At 48.3% G+C, this 21,221-nt stretch overlaps 6 protein-coding genes across 6 annotated transcripts; 3 read left to right on the top strand and 3 right to left on the bottom strand.

Annotated features, from left to right (window-relative positions):
• Window positions 1–82: 82 nt before the first annotated feature.
• Window positions 83–6,532, bottom strand: VTN77DRAFT_9017 (uncharacterized protein; the record flags this gene model as incomplete). Its single annotated transcript, XM_069425579.1, has 2 exons — window positions 83–1,749; window positions 1,810–6,532. 2 exons carry the CDS (start codon window positions 6,530–6,532, stop codon window positions 83–85), a joined length of 6,390 nt encoding a protein of 2,129 aa, XP_069274236.1.
• A 299-nt stretch (window positions 6,533–6,831) lies between these two features.
• On the top strand, window positions 6,832–7,568 carry VTN77DRAFT_9016 (uncharacterized protein; the record flags this gene model as incomplete). The annotated part of the gene is made up of 2 exons (XM_069425578.1): window positions 6,832–7,294; window positions 7,369–7,568. 2 exons carry the CDS (start codon window positions 6,832–6,834, stop codon window positions 7,566–7,568), a joined length of 663 nt encoding a protein of 220 aa, XP_069274235.1.
• An 859-nt stretch (window positions 7,569–8,427) lies between these two features.
• On the bottom strand, window positions 8,428–10,704 carry VTN77DRAFT_9015 (uncharacterized protein; the record flags this gene model as incomplete). The annotated part of the gene is made up of 4 exons (XM_069425577.1): window positions 8,428–8,978; window positions 9,044–9,206; window positions 9,256–10,458; window positions 10,522–10,704. The coding sequence occupies 4 exons, from the start codon at window positions 10,702–10,704 to the stop codon at window positions 8,428–8,430; spliced, it is 2,100 nt and encodes a 699-aa protein (XP_069274234.1).
• Window positions 10,705–12,839: 2,135 nt separating this feature from the next.
• VTN77DRAFT_9014 (uncharacterized protein) lies at window positions 12,840–14,183 on the bottom strand (the record flags this gene model as incomplete). The annotated part of the gene is made up of 3 exons (XM_069425576.1): window positions 12,840–13,159; window positions 13,229–14,022; window positions 14,089–14,183. The coding sequence occupies 3 exons, from the start codon at window positions 14,181–14,183 to the stop codon at window positions 12,840–12,842; spliced, it is 1,209 nt and encodes a 402-aa protein (XP_069274233.1).
• Window positions 14,184–14,600: 417 nt separating this feature from the next.
• Window positions 14,601–16,649, top strand: VTN77DRAFT_9013 (uncharacterized protein; the record flags this gene model as incomplete). The annotated part of the gene is made up of 7 exons (XM_069425575.1): window positions 14,601–14,628; window positions 14,692–14,717; window positions 14,789–15,314; window positions 15,379–15,986; window positions 16,043–16,304; window positions 16,362–16,573; window positions 16,623–16,649. 7 exons carry the CDS (start codon window positions 14,601–14,603, stop codon window positions 16,647–16,649), a joined length of 1,689 nt encoding a protein of 562 aa, XP_069274232.1.
• A 1,771-nt stretch (window positions 16,650–18,420) lies between these two features.
• VTN77DRAFT_9012 (uncharacterized protein) lies at window positions 18,421–18,891 on the top strand (the record flags this gene model as incomplete). Its single annotated transcript, XM_069425574.1, has 1 exon — window positions 18,421–18,891. One exon carries the CDS (start codon window positions 18,421–18,423, stop codon window positions 18,889–18,891), a length of 471 nt encoding a protein of 156 aa, XP_069274231.1.
• Window positions 18,892–21,221: the final 2,330 nt, after the last annotated feature.

Raw genomic sequence — 21,221 nt, 5'->3', positions numbered from 1 at the left:
TGTCAGTAACTGTAACATCAAAAGTCCCCTGTCCCAACGCCAATACCCATAACCACATCAACGCCGAGTTCTACCCAAACGCCTATGGACTCAGATACACAGGAATACCATAGATCACTGGCGCTGCCCCATTCAAGTACTTCAACAGACAAGCATCTCGAGACTTCGCAACCGCTTCATCAAGGGCAACATCTTGACTAGGCTCGACAACTGCCTTCATAGCACCCGGTTTCCTCTTCGAGCTTCTGGATTTGATATCCTTTGCCGCAGGTTCTTCGATATCGCAAGGCTTGTTCCCCTGAATCAGACCCCATTTCTCAAAAGTGCATTTCGCAAATCGATCGATGTCCTTGTCCGTCACATCCCAGAGAGTAGCCACCAGAGCAGGAGTACCCGCGTGCATGTAATTCATCGGCGTCCCATAGGGCTCCAGCTCGCCAGCTTCTGTCAGAGAGCCGCTGCTACAGCCCATGAGGAATGTAACTGCGCATTGATCGAGCCGTTTGATCGTGCGACCGCGGATGTATTGAGCACCGCTGCCGTGGCCAAAGTAGAGAAATAGGCTTTTATTCTCCAACGCTGTCTTGAACTCTTCTTCGGTCGGACTCCGATTGACAATGGCAGACCACCCCTTCATATTGGAAAAATCTTCTTCAAAAGTGCTTTGCGTTGTCATCAGGTCTCCACTAGGATTGAGGATATACGCCCCGTTGCAGCGATCAATTCGGAAATTGTTGGGCAAATCCTCCGAAGCAGTTGGTCGGAGACGAAGAATCCTATCGCGCAGACATTCCAGAGATGGCACACGGGAAACAGGAAGCCCTTGCAGACACGGCAATGACTCCCATGGAAACAAGTGGAGAGCCTTGTCCAGGATCAGGATGGTATGGTTTGGCCGCATGGGATCCGATTCGCGTCGGGCGGCTTCATGGTAACTCCTCAGGGCATCGAGAGTGTCGACAACCATCATATCGAAATCAATCTCGTCGTACGCATTGCGTTCCCCTTGGAACTGCAGAATATCGACGACAAAGTAAAGCAAGTCCATGATGGAGTCCTCCGGGTTCTCGTGGTCATCAAGGCCCCGAAGGCCGACAAAGAGCTCGAGCACATTTTGGTGAAGCTTGACCTTATCTCCCTTGTTGTTACCGGCCTTGCGTCGCGAGGGAAGATGTTTATCCAGGATGTTTTCAAACGACTTTGCGAACCGTAACAGCAGCTCAGAATCCCGAGTGGCAGCGAAAATGCCACGAAAGCCACCTAACCAGACGTTTTCCATGTTGCATAGCAGGGTTTCTAATCGTCGATCAAGCGACTCACGAATGGCCCACCACTCCTTCTTTGAATTCCTGTCCACACGAGAGCGCGCATCGTGGGCACTCGCGTTGGCAAGTTTAATGATCTCCTTCATTTCCTGCTTGCCTGCGTCAAAGGTAAATTCATCATCTTCCTCTTCGTCGTCTTCATTGCCTCTTTTGAGGGGCAATCGTAAGAGGAACGGTGTGCTGCCACGACGAAGTTTTGAGATTACGAACTCAGTGCGGTCTGGATTAATGGAAACGGACACAACATTCCAGTTGGACGGCAAGATGTCGATATATTCCTCGGTAAACTTTGAAACAACATCCGTCGTTTCGAAGTCCACAACAGGTGACGTCGGCCAGCTTAGAGAGTCTGAGAAGCCAGCGAGTTGTTTGTCTATGTCGATAGCTACTCGCTCGCGTTCAAAGGCAGTGATACGACCAAGTTCTGTTATGGTTAGAAACTAATCCTAACACCCTGCAGTATAAAGACTCGATTTCGACTTACCATTAGTGTTAGCTGCAGCCAAAGATCCCTCATCCATGTGCCCAGGAGTTGTAGCATGCAAAAGCATAGAGATGCTGCCCGTCAAACGTGAAGCAGCATGGCTTTCTATTGTCGAGCCAAAGGCGGTAGCGCCCCTAAGAGTTTCACCGATAGAGATCTTAGCTTTTGACATGACGCTGGAGATGTCAGCTTCTTTCTTGGACGTCTTTGCAGTCCGTGAACGTGGCTCCCTAGTCGTGGCTTTCTGTTTTCTCGCGGACGAGGATTTCTTCGCTGCAGGAGACTTCACAACGTCCAGAACAGAAGTTTGTATTGACGGCACAGACAATGTTGATTCCGGTAAGACGCAGTAAACTGCATGAGTCGCAACACTTCTCAGCGAGTCCGCTAGAAGGTGCTCCATTTCTTCTATCTGCAACGAGATCTGAGTTCTTGTGGGAAGGGAGAATTGCTGAGCCAAGTTCAACACACGGATGGCTTCATCAAGATTCTGCGTGGCCAACAGATTGGTAGCCTGTTGTCGAATGATCTCAGTCCTGAGCTGCAGGATGGAATACGACTGAACTGAGCCAGCACGCATGTCTGCATCCTTATCCACCCTCGGACTGCTCTTTGAAGACGCCTTGGTTCTTCGAGTGCGGCGTGTTGAAGTGGAATCGCTTTCTTTGTTGGCACTGGGATTCTGAATCCTCATCTCGGCCATCTTCTCCTCAATCCCAAGGGCAGGAGGGGTAATACTCAGGGAAGCATCTAACTTGATTTCAGAAACCTCAGTGATGACCTTTTCAGCGTCACGCAGAACACGAAGAGCCTCGTCGTGACGTCCCTGTGCCCTACTCAGAGCAGCAAGGCTGGTTTTCAAAGTCACAATCTCGATGCTATTATCCATGTCCCGAGAAGTGTTGACCGCTGCATTCAGGAGATCCTTGGCTTCTGAGATATGATCGCCACGAATCCATTCGAGTCCTAGCTGTGCCTGACAAGCAACCGAGCGGACAGACGCATCGAGCGATTTATTTATCTTCAATGCTTGCTCTCCATAGTAAATGGCGTCTTGAAACAGACCATTATGGGCAGATAAGCGCATGAGATTGATTAAGCAGGAATGATGGGAGACGACATGGGTCCAAAAAATTGCGCCATCTGAGTAACTCCAAGCTGAAGACACAGTAGCGCCCGAGAGGTCAATGTTGGCTACTCCGTCAGTCACAAGATCAATCTCCGATTGCTCTTTTGCAACCTGCTCGGAATCTCTGTTTCTCCCGGATAAACGTTCCAATTTGGCCCAAAGCCTGGAACTCAGTCGCACAGATAACTTCGCAAAAAATAATGCGTTTTTCAATGACCCTTGGCCATGAGCAATCCGGGAATATAGAAGAGTCGCATCAATGACGATCCTCTCCCATGCAAGTTTCATTCGGCCGGATTCGGCAGTAATATCCTTTTGGCTTGACCTCGACTGATAAATGGCCTGAGCAGCCGAAAGAGTCTTTTCAGCTTTTGCTAATTCACCAATCTCGAGCAAATACTCCGCAAGGACCAAATTATAGAATACCAACGCGTAAGATGAGACGCTCTGGTTGTTGACATAGTGTCCAGCACGATCAAGAAGCGCAAGACATCTCCTGCAATTTCCGAGGCGACAGTATTGCAATGCACAGCGTGACAAGCCAAGAACAATGGCCGAAAAATCCTTGATAGACTGTAGCTCCATGACATGAAGAAGTAGCTCAGAAGTTGCTAAGTTGAGTTTCCACAATCCGCGAGCTTCCATATAATCCGAAGCAGCCTTGATCTGAGCAAGCCAATGTTCTGGATCGTCAACATACGCTTCGAGAGACTCCCAGTCGTCGCATTTCTGTACGACCGAAATCCATGAGGTTACCACATTCATCAGCCGGTCTGGCTGCACGTCTCCTTGCCAGAATGCGATCACGAGATGTAAAGAGTCCTTGATATTCGTCGCAAAATTGTCCAAGTCAGTATCTTGAGCGAGGCCGGGTTCACTTGAAAGACTCGAGGTTGCATCTTTAACCAATAATTCAGCAACTGAGCCGTCGACGGCATTGGGATGCTGCAAGGCGAATCGTAATACGTAGAGGATAACACGGAGGCGACGGATAGGGTGGCGTTCCAGAGAATACAAACAGAGGAGTTCAGAAATGAGAAGCTGAAGCATTGACCGAAAGGTTTCACTGTCAGCGTCATGGCTTTGAGATTCCACCAGAAGACCCATTTGCCATTCAAGCAAAACGCTTCGCTGTTCGAAGTCCAGAGACTTGTCATCGAAGATGGCCTGTTCATCGTTTTCTCTCCGACGTATCTTTGTTTTGAGATAGGAGGAAAGAACCCGACTGAGCACGAAGCCGGGGCTTTGCGCATTATGACAGAACCGATGAGGTGATCTACCAGCAAGGCTGGCAGCAAATTGTCCGAGAGTGTCGGAGTCAATGTGTTCTTGAATCGATCGCCGTAACGCCGCGACCGACTTTTTACCCATGTTTGCTTCTGAATAAAGGTTTGCAAGCCTCTCGAACTTTAGAGCAGCAAAGCCTGCGGTCCTGTCTGTTGCTGGACAATTCTGCAATAAGCTAGTTGACTGCTCCAATAGCGGCAGAAGCTCTGTACACCCTTTTCCCGACTCCTTTTCTTTGAGATATCGCGACCAAAAAATATTGGACAATTTGATGAAAGATGTTCGCCAGTTTTCATCAATATCCGAGTCTTCTCCGGCAAGGTATTCGAGCGCATCCAGAAGGTGTTTGCAGTCGGCGAAGATAGGCAACATGTTCTCCCAAGCAGGGGTCTGGCGTATTACTGACATCTTTCCAACCGCTACTGCGGAGTCGACAGCAGCAATGATGATATTCTTAGATCTGCGGAGGGCTTGCTGGAGGTGTCCCCGATCTTTGCTGTCACTACCATTTGGTGGTTGTCGCCCAACGTAGCGTCTCAAAAACCGGATGAACGCATGAAGGTACTCAACGACATGAGCGCAGATTTCACTGTTGGAGCAGGTCATCTCGCGATCAGCTGAGAAGGAATCTCCAAGATACCCCATGGCCAGCTTTTTCAATTTCGCAGATTCAACGAGTAGTTCTTCAAGGTCGTTGCTGCTACCCTTGTTTGACGATTTCAACACGGTGGCAGCTTCGAGAAGTGATTGTGCCACAGCTCCGTGAGGATAGTTTCCGGATAATTTGAGACGATGGAGATGAATGGACGCAATTCTGCAGCGAATTGTGCTGAGTGACAGTAGCTGGTCACTAGACACTGGGGTCACCACTTCCGCGTAGAGCTTCAATGCTTCTTCGAAACAGCCGGCTTCTTGAGCAAGCCTGCCGAGAGCAGAAGAAATTCTCCAAGATACGGTAGCCCTCACATCGGTTGACAGCTTCTCATCAGCCTTCGTCATCGCTGCCTGTAGTCGCAGCACAGTTTTGTAAATGATGGCGAACTCAGTCCTGTCAATGCTGGGGCCATTATGCGCAAATCCTTCTAGAAAACGTGCCAACGGATCCAAAAATTCTCTTTTAGACTCGCATACATGGCCAGACACTTTCCATGACATAGACCGGATTTCGAGCGACAAAAGTTGCAGTGTGAGAGTAGTTACCGGCCGTACTTGTAGTTTCGATGTCGACGAAGCAGAACTGCTTGATCTCTGAGTTAACGAAGCGAGGGAGGATATGTTGTTAGAAAGTGAAAGTAGTTGTAAAGCGGCTTTATCCCTGGACAGGCTCCCAGTCCTGAGCGCATCCATTATAATGTTGGCAGGGCTACTCGGATTTGACAGGGTCAGAATGCCGCAGGCCTTCTGGACGACGGAGGCTTTCTTCTCAGACGCAATCAGTCTTACTGCATTCGCCTGGAATGGGACGAGGACACCAAACAAGGATCGGGCCTTCTCCAGATGCGTAAAAGATAGGAGATCGGCTGTTGTTTCCCTCGGCGTCGCATCTTCGTTGCTGGCTGCTGTCTTCGGCCTTTCAGCATTTTGCTGCTCATCTAGAGCTTTGCTCTCCATGTAACTTTGTAGTCTTCTCTTGAGCCCTCTCAATTCCCTGTATGCCAGATCATTCAAGCCCAGCGCAATAAGTCGGCCTGCAAGAATACACGCGCCTTGTTCGAGTTGAAGATTTGGATATGCATTGTCCTCACAACCTTGATCACTCTTCAGGGTCCGAAGAGACGAAAGAGCCAATCTGGCGCATTCAGCGATTGCGACCACCCCAGCCTCCGACGCAGCTATCGTAGTTGGCACAGGCTTCGATAATTTCGTCTTTGTGGGTGATGTTAGGATTCGGTTTGGCGAGGTTGGCTGCAAAGGGGTTTTTGACGATGCACTTCGTTGCAACGTATCTGACAAAGCTTTTGATGCAGCGTTGAAGACCTCCGTCGCGAGGACGAGCTTCTCTTGTTGTGATAGATGCACTGCATCTTGGACTTCAGCGGGGCCTTGAAATACGGCAACTTTTGCTGCGTTCTTCGACTTGGCAGACCGGGAAGATTTCACACGCGTCGCTGTGGCAGAAGAGGATGCAGATTTTGAACTCTTTGTCGACTTGCTGCTGCTGCGGCCGTTCTCAGAGTTGGGCTTGCTGGAACATCGAAGGAGTATTTGGAGGGACGAGACAGTGGAGGCCGAACACGTCGATGGAGACCTGACGGCTTGCTTCACAGACTCTGGAAGCGAGTCTGGCATCAATGCTGTTACCGCCATGGGTGTGTAAATGTCATCGAGATTAGAGCATCGCCTGGAAAGTCATTGCAGTGAGCGTTGGTAGACATCGCCATTGTGAACTCCAACGTCGCCAGCCTAGCCTCGCCCAAAACGGCGTTGCTGGGACAACGAGACGCCGGGCGATTGCCTTGGCGGAGATCGGAGCCGGGGGTTCGGAGCTGTCAACGCCCGCTAAACTATTCCTGGCCGAGCGCAATTGCACGGAACAGCAGAAACCTCGTTCAACGTCCTCTTCGGTTGAATTTTGAGGGAACAAGAAGGCAGTCCGAGTGGAGATAATGAATCCAGCGACGGTATCGGCCAGGCGCTCCGCCGGCCTCCTTTCCTGCATCGCAAGGACCTCCATAAACGCATCGCGATCTCACGCCGTTAATACAAACTGGCAGCAAACTCGCCTTCGCTCCTCCGACACTTTGCCAAAGATTGCGCAGCCGTCCATATGGACCTCAATCATCCCCAAGTTCATTCGCGACCGTGAGTCTCGCGATCCTAGCAAGGCGACACCCGCCTCCAAGGAATGGAATCCGGCGACCTTCTTCATTATCATCTTTATTCTTATCGGCTCCCAAGCTATCCAATTGCTCGTCTTGCGAAAAGACTTTGAAAATTTCAATCGGAGTGCCGATGCCAAACTCGAGCTTTTGAGAGAGGTCATCCAGAAATTGAAAAATGGGGAGCATGTGGATGTCGAGAAACTATTGGGGACGGGTGACGAAAGCAAGGAAAGAGAATGGGAAGAAGGTTGAGCTGCCCTAGATCTTGATAAGGAACCCGATTGTAATATTCATATACTGATTCCTTGCTTGGTGTGCTAGTTCTTCGCGAGATTGAGAGAGAGGACTCCCTGTGGCGCCAGAAGTCCGCGAAAAATGCTGCGACTGTGACTGATGCCAGTCAGTCTCAGCCCACGGCGAACGAGTCCAAAGACAAACGGACAAAATCCGTTTCAGATCATAATCTGAACAGTGGTGATACTTCTAAGAGCAGTGGTGGGATTATGAGCAGATTTTATTGAGCTCGTTTGTTTCTAGCGGAGCTTCAAGGAGTTATATAGAGAGATACCCGTTTATATCATTTCCTGTTGATGAGGAGCTATCTTCACATGGTTGGAGTTAGGGCGGCTTATTGATTTACTTGTGCTGGTTTCTGGCTGTGCGACCGGATGTCAATGGGTGTAATGACAGCTGCACAGAGTCTATATGCACCTCAGCTGCATGCTGATAACATATATTTAACGCTCCTTTGACAGTTCAAGGAGCGCTTCAGGCCTAAAAGGCTACCCGAAAAAGTAGAAACCCAGACTAAAGTACAAAACATTAATTATGTGACCAATGCATTGTATTCATGAGGGATGCAAATCAGTTCAATGCAGAGAATGGATTAATGCACCTAGCAAACGTTCTGTGCTGTTCAACTGGGGTGGGGGAAAAAAAAGCAAAAAAGACAAATCTAGCAAAATCTAAGACATCCATAAAGGGGGGTTCTAGTACACAAGTCTATGCAACGATATGAAACCAGAGGCCTCCCATAATTGTCGCTTGCTCAGTGGTGGAATGAATGAGCAAGCCTTCACAATTCACCTGCAGGCAAAAACAACCATTCATGCCCTCGAAAGAGAAGATGGCTGGCAGGAATCAGGAAAGGATGAGATGCAAGAAAAAGAAAACAAAACAAAAATCTAGCAGGTCTTAACTGTTACCCTATCCCAGAGAAGAACCGTAAAGGGGACAAAAAAGAGAGAGAACTTGCTTTTCCAGACAAAGATACAAAAAAGGAGAATGGAGCTAGAGACAGATCTGATGCGCCGTTTAGTACAAAACCAGGATGATAATGGAAATTCAAGAGAATATGATCAAAACAAAAACAAAATGAAATCATTGCTTGGACGTTCCAAAGATCTTAGGCAAGGAAGAGCCCTCGGGGATCTTGATGCGGCCGAAGTTCTCATCCAAATCCAGGATCAGCTTGAGGGCGTTTCTTGACCGCAGGTAAGGAAGGGGAGCATCGGTAATAGACACTGCGGAACCGGCGTCGGTCCCATGGACGGTGGGTGCGGTGTCCTCAGATCCAGGCATCGGGAGCAGCTTTTGGAGAACTTCGTAGGCAGCCAGGGTGAAACCGAACTGCGGGGAAGAACGAACGATACGGGCTGGACCACCCTTGAAGAAAGCTTTCAGACCTTCTTCCTTCCAGATTGTCTTCGCGCAATGCCGCAGCGAGGTGTACTTCGTCTCTCCCTTGCGGGCTTCCACTTGCAGACGGGTCTTGATCACATCACAGGGAGTGGTCAGGTAGGCTGCAGGCATACCCGCAATGGCACCGGCACTAAGCAGCTGCATGATGCCAAGCTTGTTCGTCGGCGACTCTCCAAAGAAGTCGGTTTTCAAGTGGGAATAGGTAGGGAAGTAAATGGCAGAGAATGGAACTGGTGGACATGTCAGAATTGTATCGTCACAAGTTTTATTTTAGGTTAACAGGTCCTTGACATACCATCACGAAGGAGACAGGCACTGGCGCCTTTGTACAGGCCAACCAGACCCAGATTCCTCACGATCCACATTGCTGAGCGACGAGGAGCGCCTTCGACATTCTTGGCGACCTCACCCTGAACCTGGAGACGGATCTTGACGATCTCGAGGGGATTGGTGAAAATCTTTTAGAGGAGTTAGCATTCTCCTTAAGGTAATGGTCAGGCTACTTACAACTTGGCAAGCTCCTGCAGAACCACCAGCTACGATCTCCCAAGGCAACTTGATCTGCCCTGTCTGTTTGTCGGTGGCGTAGCCACGAACAAGATCGTTGACTGTAAGCTTGATGGCTTTCTCTGGAGCCACGCCAATCAGCTGCGGCAAAACACCGGAATACAGGCCACGAACGCCCTCGTTCCGCAGCACCTTCTTCGCACAGTCAAGCGAATTCTTGTACAATCTGTCACCCGGGCGAGTGCTCCGTTGGTTCTGCATCCGAGTCTTAACAAGGTCAATTGGATAAACCATGAAGGCGCCGAAGGCTCCCGCAATACTTCCGAGCCCAAAGTGGTGGACAGATTCCAGCACGTTGTGCAGCACGGATTTCGTCTTGTTCGCCGCCTCACTAGCGACCCCTGACACTGCTGAGAGCGCCTGATCGGCCACAGCCGCGGGTGTTTGCCAAGATGCATCAATGACCCTGGCAAAATCCTTCCGGGAGAGTCGTCCACTAGGTGCATCCAAGCCAGCAAAGTGGAAGAGAATGTCTGCCTCCATAGGCGTGAATTGAGAGAATCGGGTGATGCGCGCGGCCTCGTTCAGGAAGTCTGCGCGGGTAATCTTGCCGTCTGGACTCTTTCTCGTCGCCTCTCGGACAATGACATCGATCATGTCCATTTCACGGATGATGTTCTGGAAAGCGCGGACATTGGCATAGGAGATCTTGCTCCCGGTAGAGATGTTGCAAAGCGTGGGGAGATGCTCCAACAAGTAGTCGGACAGCTTGTGTTTCGAAGTCTCCAGGATGATGCGCTGGAAATCCTCGGGGCTAATGTAGCCATCGCCATCTTTGTCAAAGAGATGGAATGCCTGTCTTATCCGCTCACCCTGCAGACCCCGGAGCATCTGCGCAAACTGCGGATATGTCATATCATGACGCGATTTCTTGCGTCCGATATACAGAGACGCCCATTCCGAGTTCCAGTCGAACGGTATGCTGTCGCTGCCCTTGTGGAGGTTGTAAAGCTCTTTGAAAGTCTCAAATTTGACCGAACCTGTCCCATCCACATCGAACAGCCGGAATGCGATCTCGTATTCAGCATCAGGCTTAGCCAGGAGGTTCTCAAAGGCTGCCCAGTCCGTGAGATTGATGCGTCCTGTCCTCCTCCTATCGGCAACACGGAAAAGGATTCCATACTGGTCGCGTTTAATCTTGTGCTGCAAAGGAAACCAGATGAGTCAGTGAGATTCTACCGAGGGGTGGTGATTACCAAGACTCACGTAGTCTTGATTCTTTGGTGCGATAGCATCAATGAAGTCCTCTTCCGTCATGTACAATTCTCCTGTCTGCTCATCCTTACGCGCGTGCTGCGTGAAGTGCGCCTTGATCTGCTGCGAGAGCTGGGGCTCCTCCTCAGTCGTTCCCACAAGCGACGCCTTCACGGCCTCTTTGACACTTGCCATGACGATCACAGAAGCCAGAAAACAGGCGGATTAATTGCAGTTGTCTCACACTGTTGAATTTGAGCCGCGTTGCTATAGACAACAAATGCCAGATGTGACTAATCTGGGGCTGGGCGGATGACAGAGGGGTACTGGAACGAGATAAGGGTGGTTCAGAGCGCCCTCCTCATGAAGAAAATAAATGCAGTACAAAATGAATGCTCGCTTGGAAGAATAACAAAGATGGGCGCTAATTCACAAGAGGACCAAAAACGAAGGTTGCAACTTGAAGATGACTCTAGAAACTTTTTTCTTCCCCCAGGGCCAGGGACCGGGGGCAATCGGGAAGCTTTGCCGACTAAGCATAAGCATGCAGGGCGCAGTCGGGCCACGCGAGGCGCCGACAGTTTGTCCTCACCGCCCCTGGGTCTTAGACTCTGAATGCTCTGTGGGGTCGGCCTCTGCCCGATCGCCGACGGCATGGCTCAACTTTAGGTAGTTAATTTAGGCAGTAAATTATCATCAGTCCCAGCATTATTATTGTTTGCCACAACCACACTTTATTCTTGTTACTATCAAGTATTCTTTGCATTCAAACATATTAAAAAGGTTCTTATTTCCAAGATATGTCAATATGTATACCTCCTTGAAGTTGATGTGGCTGACCTGTCTGCCTTTCATGAGGTATTTTAATGCATTCAGCTGGCTGTCAGCATATCCTCTCCAAACGAACCTTTCCGCCATGAGTGACTTGGGTCATCAGTAAGGGGCAGAAAAGAGCCTTTGATTTACAGATCCATCCAAAGCCTTGTTTGTTGGAGTCATGGAATCAAACAGTCAGCTAACAATGAGGGGTAACTCTAGAACGGCCAAAAAAAAAATGGGGAAGATGGGGGTAGGTTCGGTGAGTAAAGGCATACTCCGTATACGAATAAGCAGCAGATCTGTAGGAGTCACAAACCGCTGGAATCTGTGAAACGAGGGCTTCCTTCCTTAGCATGGAGTGTTCGTTTGAGATCCAAAACCGTGCACGTGACGTCCTGCAATTGCAGAGTCATGTGTTCTATTATTAGATGCGAGGGTGTATTGGCAATTATTAAGCAAGCAGGCTAGTAAGAATCTAGTTAGCTGTTTAGCATCGCACTCGGGCAAGTACGGAAGCCTTTTGGTGAAGATACCTACATGTGCATATATACTCCGTAGAGTGCGTACGGTATACCTACCTCCGGACTCCGGAGTATTTATGGAATATAGGTTATGTGATAGCACAGTATCGTCTCCACTCCGCGGTTGATTTTGGTGAGGGGCAGAAAGCGGCTAAATCCGAGTATGGAGTCTCTGCGGGTCGAATTTTGGAGAATTGCGGGTGTGCATAATATTCCACGTGAGCGGGAACACGCACACAAAGAACAACAGTACAGAACAGCTCTGATACTCCGTATAATACCAGTTTAGCAGTATTACTCCAATTTGTAGAGGGTACAAGAAGCAAAAGCACCCGTAAAACTCCGAGACACATCCATTGGGCCTTCGTAGAGGCGGAACGCGCGGTTCGGCAAAAATCCAGTGCCTAAGGAACAGTTGTGAACGTTGCACAACTCTCGTCTGATTTGATGTATGAAACCGAGATAACCAACATAAGTGCAAACTAGATAACTCCGCAAATTATCGTTCACCGATCTCTCTTTTCAGGAAAGCATTTCCGTTCCCCGAACACCTGGCTCCATTTCTCCGCACGCTCCAGTGAGGGAGGAACTAGAATTTTCTCCAAACACATCACGTGTCAATCTGATATTTTCGGACTTGGTCCGGGGCCCGGACCAGCCACCCGGTTCAGACTGGAATGCTATAACCTCAAGTCACTCTGAACGTCCTCAGATTAATTCTTGGATATCAATTAACTTTCAATGCAATTGTACTAATAATATATAATGTTTTTAATACAATGTAGTCCGTGGTGCATCTCAGTCCGAGTATGTGCGTGGGAGATATACACATGGTCGAGATATACACGTCAGTAGTTTACACATATAATTGTACAGTTCATCCACACCCCGCATTCTGACGATAAACTTAAAGAGCAGCGGGACAGATGGAGTAGTGTCACCGCTTCCGAAGTCTTTTCGATCTTCTTCTCGTCTTCGTCTCCGCAGCCTCTACAATCTCCTCTTAATAGCCTTCTCCCCAGGGACATTATCATCATGATCATCCTGGATCGGCCTCTTGGTGGCTATCGTTGAAGTCACATGCGTCTTGATTTCTTCATCATCGTCTTGCTTGACCTTCGCATCTACTTTGGACGTGAGCCTGTCCGAAAAGGCTCGCAGATCAGCCGTAAACAAGACACTGTGGGCCCAGCCGGCTTCCTTGCCCCAGAGCTTGCGGAAGTGGTTACCCACAGCGTCGTACGTAGCTTTCGTCAAGGATTTATTTCCACCCTTGCCGAATTTATAATCCCGCTGAGCGATTTGCCAGACTGTTTGCAGCAGCTTGTCAGTCTATATCTGTCCTGAAAGTACGCCGTCATCGAGAAAGAAGATCTTACCATGCGTGTCAACAGGCACTGCTTCACCCCAGCCCAAACCCATCAAGCAGACACAGTCCGCAACCTTTGGCCCAACGCCTTGTAATTCAAGCAGCTTCTCATGCGCATTACGATAACCTTCCCTCCCTTCTGGGCGCATCTCCCCGCCGGGTGCGGGTTCCATACCAAAGGCAGGAGATTCCGGGTTGCGTAGCGAGTCAAGCCATCCTTTCTCTCGCTCTTTCGCCACAGTCACCGCAGTTTGATATATGTACTTGGCTCGATAGCCAAAGCCTAGTCCTCGTAGCCGGGCCTCAACATCTTCACCAGTCAATGCTTCAGGAGACGGAAAGTCGTGGTATGCGCGCCCATCGATGGTCCCGACTAGATCCCCGTAATTGGTGCATAGTTTCTCAACCATCTGGGAGATCCGTGCAATATTGTTGTTACTACTGCATATAAAGGATATCAACGCCTCCCATGCATCCTGCCTTAGAATGCGAATCCCTGTGAAATTCGGCGCCTTCTTCTTGAAGTTCGGGTCGGAACTAGACCATTGTGCATACAGCTCAGTCAAGTTTGAGGAGAGGTTGAAATAATGCGTAATGATAGCGAGGGTCTCGTCAGCGGCAGAATCAGGCTCAGCATCCACACGGGAAGAAGGAGTGGATGCCGGTGGTGTTGGCAGAGCAGGAACAGATGGGAGTCGGGGAGAGTAAGATCTGTAGTAAAGATAACAGGGGTCCTGCTTCAATGAAACAATGCGACCGCGGAGAACACATCTCCACTCGTCATCCTCCGGCAGTCTCTGCCACCTAATGATTGTCAGCATTGTATTTCACTGAGTGCAACATGATGTAAGCATTGGAAAAAGAGCTCACCGGAACGACTGGCCGCAACGAAGGGTGGTGTTTATACACAGTTCACTTAAACTGATGGGAAGTTTGCGCCATTCTGAAAAGCAATTTGGAGACATGATTGAAAGACCGTCCGCAGGGGTGCTCACCCCATTGCGAACGAGAGTTATAAGACGAGATGCATAATTTCTCGTCTGTGGTCGAATTTCTGGTGTACATATTGGTCGAGTCTAGAAGAGACGCGCTTCTGGTCAGCCGCGCGCTAACCGCATCCGCGTTAGCCGCGGCGGCGGGTCCGCTGCTTCTTTTCGGTTGAGCTTCAATCAGCCTCCGACCTGATCGAACCTCTCTTGCGTAGCAAGATTTCTGGAGGAACATCCTTGTTCAGCCTTTCCTGTGATCGAACTCTCGATCGCGGTACACTCCTTTGAATTGTTGTGCTCCTCCCAGTCCCTTTCTCTCGTGTCTTTGGATTGATCTGGAAGTCTCCTGAGCTGTTGTTTTGCCATAGCGGACTTCGAGGGAGTTGAGCCAGAATGAACGGCGACGCTTACTCCTCCAGAGGTAAGAGAAAACCTTTGTACTGCTAAAGTCTGAAATTTTAACGCGCTAACAATTTACTTGCAGATTCTGGACGGTCGAGGGATTACTACGTGAGTTTTAACCGTTCCGCACCCGTTTGACGCCTTCGGCGAGAGATACTAAACATTTTTGCATCTTGCAGAGAGACGAGCGCAGGGACCGCGGTGACCGTGGTGACCGCAGCGACCGTGGAGATCGTGATAGAGGCGAGCGAAGGCGGTCGAGGTCTCCTCACCATAGTTCCAGAGTTTCGCGACGTGAGCACGAAGCCGACACGTACTCATCCAGCCGTGACTATCGAGCGAGGGAACGCGAGGACCGTTACTCCAGCCGAAGAGACGATCGGGACTGGGACCGGGACCGGGAAAGAGACCGAGACCGTGACCGTGACCGTGATCGCCGGCGCCGGGACTATGAGTCCGAGCGGTCGTCTCGCCGTGACAGAGACCGTGACAGAGACAGAGATCTTTTCGATGACCGACCTCGGCGCAGAGATCGCGACGGACGGGACCGCCGAAGGAGCCTGTCGCCTCCATCTCGAAAGAGAGAGCCCACACCTGACTTGACAGATGTCGTTCCCATCCTGGAGAGAAAACGTCGGTTGACGCAGTGGGATATCAAGCCGCCTGGGTACGAGAATGTTACTGCTGAGCAGGCTAAGCTTTCAGGCAAGTCTTCCCCCACTCTTGGGAATCTTCTGAGAAATGCTTGATTCTAACGTTCGAGTTGCAGGCATGTTCCCTCTTCCGGGAGCGCCTCGTCAACAGGCAGTGGATCCCTCTCGCCTACAAGCTTTCATGAACCAGCCCGCTGGAACGGCGGACAACTCTGCTCTCAAACCGGCCAACTCCCGCCAAGCCCGGCGTCTATTCGTGTACAACATCCCTCCCAATGTTACAGAGGAGAGCCTTGTTTCATTCTTTAATCTACAGCTCAATGGTCTCAATGTCGTCAAGGGCGTTGATCCATGCGTATCTGCACAGATGTCCAAGGATCGTTCTTTCGCCCTATTAGAATTCAAGACACCTTCAGATGCAACGGTCGCGCTCGCCTTCGATGGAGCTACAATGGAGGAGCATGAGCAGATGGACGGGGAGGCTAATGGCGCACCCAAGGGCCTCGAATTGCGCAGACCGAAGGATTACATCGTTCCTGTTTCAAGCGAACAGGAATACCAGGAGGGTGTCATCCATAGTGAGGTCCCTGATTCCCCTAACAAAATATGTGTGACGAACATCCCGCTCTATATCCCGGAAGAGCCTGTTACTATGCTATTGAAGTCTTTCGGAGAACTCAAGTCGTTTGTGCTTGTCAAGGATAGTGGAACGGAGGAGTCACGAGTAAGTCTTTTTGACCAGCAAGATCATATTATACGGTCACTAAGGATATTTTCTAGGGTATTGCATTTTGCGAGTATGCCGATCCGTCCGCGACTAGTATTGCCGTGGAAGGTCTGAACGGTATGGAGCTCGGTGACAAGCATTTGAAGGTCACTCGGGCGAGTATCGGTGCCACCCAGGCTGCCGGTCTCGATATGGGAGTCAACGCCATGTCGATGTTTGCCAAGACGACATCTCAAGATCTCGAGACGAGTCGTGTTCTGCAGCTCTTGAACATGGTGACCCCTGAGGAACTGATGAATAACGAAGATTACGAGGGTAAGAGCTCGACCCCAGTTTTCAGGGGCTGTGTGGTTGCTGACATCATCTCGGCAGAAATCTGCGAAGATGTGCAGGATGAATGTAACAAGTACGGTCAAGTTCTTGAGCTCAAGATTCCACGCCCAACCGGCGGCAGCAAACAGTCACCGGGCGTGGGCAAAATCTACGTGAAGTTTGATAGCGTCGAATCTGCGACAAAAGCATTGAAGGCACTTGCAGGGCGGAAGTTCTCTGATCGGACGGTCGTGACGACTTATTTCTCAGAGGTAAGCATGTGACTTGAAGTTTCTGAGTCGCATTCTGACAATGTTGCAGGAGAATTTCGAAGTCGAGGCGTGGTGATGTGGTTGAAATTTTTGGCCCTGGTTATTCTTAAGCTCTTCCAGACAGGACCTGTCAAGCAGGGGTCTGTTTGCGATCATGAGGGATGCAGGTGCTTCTTCATACTTTCCTATTTCAATTCATTCCTACTAGCTACTCCTACTTTCTATATGGCTGTATGTTTTACTTATACTGCTTCTGGTCATTGGTCCTCGGCTGTGCTTGCATGCGTGCTTACTTGCTTCGCTTTATGATGGAAAAAAGGTTTGAATCCTGTTCAGCTTGAAGGCAGCGGCCGGGTAGTTAAATCACAGTGATGTACTGTATCATAGTTGACAGTTGAGGCAAGCAAGCAAGCAAAAAAAATGATTTTACCTGAATTATCATCTCTTATTTCTGAATATCTTCGCTATTATCTCATGTCTCTATATGCTACTATCAAGAAAACGTGGGCTTCATCTCGACATTCAAATTCATCGATTCGAAAACCGAAAAAAAAAACAAGACAGCAGGGAAATAGGAGGTAGACAGGAACGGAAGATTGCGATGCGATGGATGCTCTTCAGTGGTCTACTTCTCTTTCTCTTTCTCTTCCTCTCCCCTTATATATATACTGCCTACAACAATAGTCGCCTCGCCTCTCTCCTCTTGGTCTACCTACTGGACGGCTCTACCTGTCAGACTATCAGATCCTGGGAGTTCTGTTCTGGTTCAACGCAATCTCACCTGGAAAGGTTTGAAGGTTTGCAAACAGTTATTTGAAGATAGGGGATGATGGATGGAATCATTATCGACCCTCCCCTAGAGCTCTAGGGTTTAATTTGGGCTTATAATCAGCCTTGTATGTATGTACATACAGCACTTTTTTTTTTCTCGTGATTCTGATCTTTCTCTAATTAATTTTTGGTACTGAAGACTTGTCTGTCAACTAGGAGTTGTAGTTCTTAGCCAAGATAGATCCTTGGTCTTCATCATTTTCTGTAAATTGCGACGAACCCAAATACACAACACATTTGCTAGTATAGAGCAAATTCATCAAGCTCTACGGGAAGCAGTACAGTAGAGCATGCAGAGCAATGATGCGCTAGAAAGCCTGAATTAGAAGCTGAACAATCAAACAGAGTAGAGCAGAGCGGAGCAGCTCTAGAAGCTGGCCTGCAGTCCTGTATATTTTAACGGCATGCTGCATGCATCGTAACTGGTACTGTGTATACTGTAGAGTCAGGAAAATTCAAAAGCATGCCATTTCGCGGTGAGGCCGACTCGGGTATTCAGGATTTAATCTAGGGCTGTCTGACAATCAATCTTGCGAGGTTTCTCGTGTCAGTTCACGACCATAAGCGGAGAACCCTGCGAATACGAAGTGATTGTGCTAACTGTATCCAGAAGGAATACGAAAATATTTGTCTGTTCATACTGATTTCGACCCCAGCCCAACTTGGAGATCGTACAGTAGAGATCTAGATGACAAGGCTGAGCTGAAGGGTGGCCAAGAAAAGAAGAATCCGGGGAAGCCTCCGAGCTATATCCTCTATCCCTGTCTGCTCTCATTAATTAATATATTTCATCCACCTCCTTGCCAGGTATCATCAACAGAGCTTTGCATATGTACTCCGTATTCACGCTCGTCATTCTCCTCTGCAATGCAACCTCGTATACGACGCGATGTAAGCACGCATCCATGACAAAAGCTGAAAAAATTCGTATTGCATTTGATATCAACTTCGACTTCTCTGCTATCATGCTCCTCCTCAAGGCAAACTTCTCGTGTTTTCGCTTCAGCTGACAGGGAATGATATTGAAAGCAGAAGGAAGATTGGACTGGACTGGGCCTTTGATGAACCTCGATTTGTTTCTTCTCTCATGGAATACGGGGTTGCAAACTTCGTGGCTTGCTTTCAGCTGCTGCAACATATGGACAACAATCTATGAGTCAGTCACATACGGTCAGGGAGGGAGAAAACTTGAAGCTTCCTATGGGAAGTTCTCTCTGATCTGGCAGGCTGGAGAAACATATATAAAGTGGCAAGAATTCACTTCATTCTGTGTATCAATCCTTTCAACGCCATCCTCAACCAATCTCTCAAGTCTTCATAGCATACTAGCAATTCCAATCTCAAATCTTACACTCACAAAACCAACCATGAAGTCCATCTCCACCATCCTCTGCCTGGCCCTGCCCCTGATCGCCGCAGGAGCTCCAAGCCTCACGAAACGAGACGAGATTTGCGAAATCATCGGTAACGACGGCCCCGTGAACTGAAGGGCCTGTCCGTACTTCGACTGTGAAATCATCACCACCGTTCTCCCCGGGGACTATTGGGACTTTTCCTGTTATGCTGTTGGGATTGCTATGAAGGGAACTGGTGAGCAATTAACTAACTGACTTCGTCCATATTTGATATAAAAAGAAAAGAAAGTCACCTTTCTAACTGACATTGCCAATGCTTCAAAAGTACCTGGGATTGGATTCCTGAATTGGGTTGCTACGTCAGCGGTTTCTATACCGATGAGAATTGCTCCTCTAGTATGGCTCTGTTTCTTTCTTTCCCAATATAGTCCATATCTTTGTTGGCTGACATGTTTTCAGGCACTCTCCCGGTGTGTTAATTCTGATCTTGATCGGATTACAAGCCGGGTGAAATTGCTGAAAAGCTTTGTTAGCTGTGTCAAGTGTAGCAATTGAAGGAAAAAGTCATGTTAAGCAGAGAATCGAATCAATCCAGCAGGTGTGGTGTATCTTGCCAATAGCAAACCAAGAATGGCACAGCTGCATGGATTGTGGATGTAGTCAAGGCAAATATAGTTAGTTTTGAATATGACAATTTGATTTTTATGGAGACTGTTACAGTTGACCTGTATCAGTACATGACAACAGCAACACTGTATATCATAAATTCATAAGTGTATGAAGACGTACATGGTAGTTTTCCTAGTCGAGCTGATGTAGGTAGCTCTAAACAGTATGTACTCCGTACAAACCTATTACCTAAAGTAGCAACTCTTTAATGAACAATTGAAGCAAAGAAAAGACAGCTTCCCACTGCCTGGTTCATGACAGCGTCGATTCCAGAGTGTGAAAAAAAATACCCTACACTATAAAACATTGTTTTCCATTTGTACGCACTTTCATGTAGCGTTAAAAGCAACAGACGTAAGCATTCCGCACCAAATTCATGAAATTCTCCTAGCCCCTATTAGCGAGAGATATATGAATTGGTAAAGGGATTATCTCTATTATTAGTAAGGAATTACGTATTAGGCTTTTAACGGATATGCCTTAGTAGGGAGACAAATAGTACAAAGGGATATAGCAAGGAATATAGGTAGTGAGCCCACAGAAGAAGATAAATATGTACCGCCTAATACAAGAGATATGGCAAAAAGAATATTGTATGGAATATGAGCAGGGAGCCCGCCTAGGAAGTAGATAATGAAATCATAATCATACCTCCTATAGGTACACCCCAGGGGCGAAGTCCGTGGCAAAGGTGACAAGGTTTAATTAATTAATGGCGTTCCCCAGACTTCACTCCATACTCCATTCGAACTATTAACTCAGAGTAAATCAATTAATTACCCCAGGTTTTCCATGGTTCAAACAAACAATCGGCATCTGGGATTCTGACGAACAAGCTGATCAACGAACTATCACTAACTATTAGCTACCATGTACGGAGTACCTGTGTGGATCAAGGTATCTACCTAGGTAGGTACCTGATACCTCGGCATATGCCTGTATGGGGCAGTTCCCATGTGATTGATTATCACCGTCACCCGCATCACTGCCCCCCTCTTTGTTTCTTTGTGTCTCTCCCCGCAATTCAGCCTTGCCAAGGCCCCTCCCTTGCTGCAGAATCCGATTTTTGGGAACGATCTGGTATACCTTAATTAACTAGTCAAATTGCGGGGAAAACCCTTACTTTAGACTAGGAGTTTTGAAGAGCCTGGCCTGATTACACTATTGAAAAATTGCCAAACTCGTTCGTTCATTCATTCATTCTAAACTACTATATCATTATTCCCATCATTAATAATATTATTGCCTTGTTTGCAGAAATCATGTACATACTGAACTAGATCAATATAAAGGTTCTGCGACACGTCTCTGCCTACACACCGTCACCTGATACAACAACACTCAGCCTACTACTTTGAACACTGTCACGACTGGTTTTTAATCTTAACCCACTCATAGTACATACAGTCATCGCCATGGAGAATCCTTTCCCCCATGAGATCACCTTGAGGAAAATGGACAGCATTCGGATTTCTGTCAACTCTCAGGCATTTCAACTTTGCAGGCTTATCATTTCCGCAAAATGAGCGCGTAGCCATGTTTGAAGGTCGGAGACTCGCTAATAATGAAGCAATGGTTATCAAACTTCGAATTGAGTTTGTCTTAACCAACCTATTTTTTTGCCTTTGCGATATTTTACTTTCCTTTTCTTTTGTAGGCAAGAAAAGCAGAACAAAGATCCAATAGCCATAGAAAAGTCTATTGTTCAACTGTAAAATTATTATTATTATTATTATTCAAGTTTAACGTCCATACCGAGCCTTTCGGCTATGACAGACCCCGAATCATGGGCC

This window comes from Rasamsonia byssochlamydoides, assembly GCF_041956645.1.
Source record: "Rasamsonia byssochlamydoides strain NRRL 3658 unplaced genomic scaffold VTN77scaffold_80, whole genome shotgun sequence".
NCBI lineage: Eukaryota > Fungi > Ascomycota > Eurotiomycetes > Eurotiales > Trichocomaceae > Rasamsonia > Rasamsonia byssochlamydoides.
Note: the sequence above shows the minus strand (reverse complement) of the source record. Positions and strands in the feature narration are given on the sequence as shown.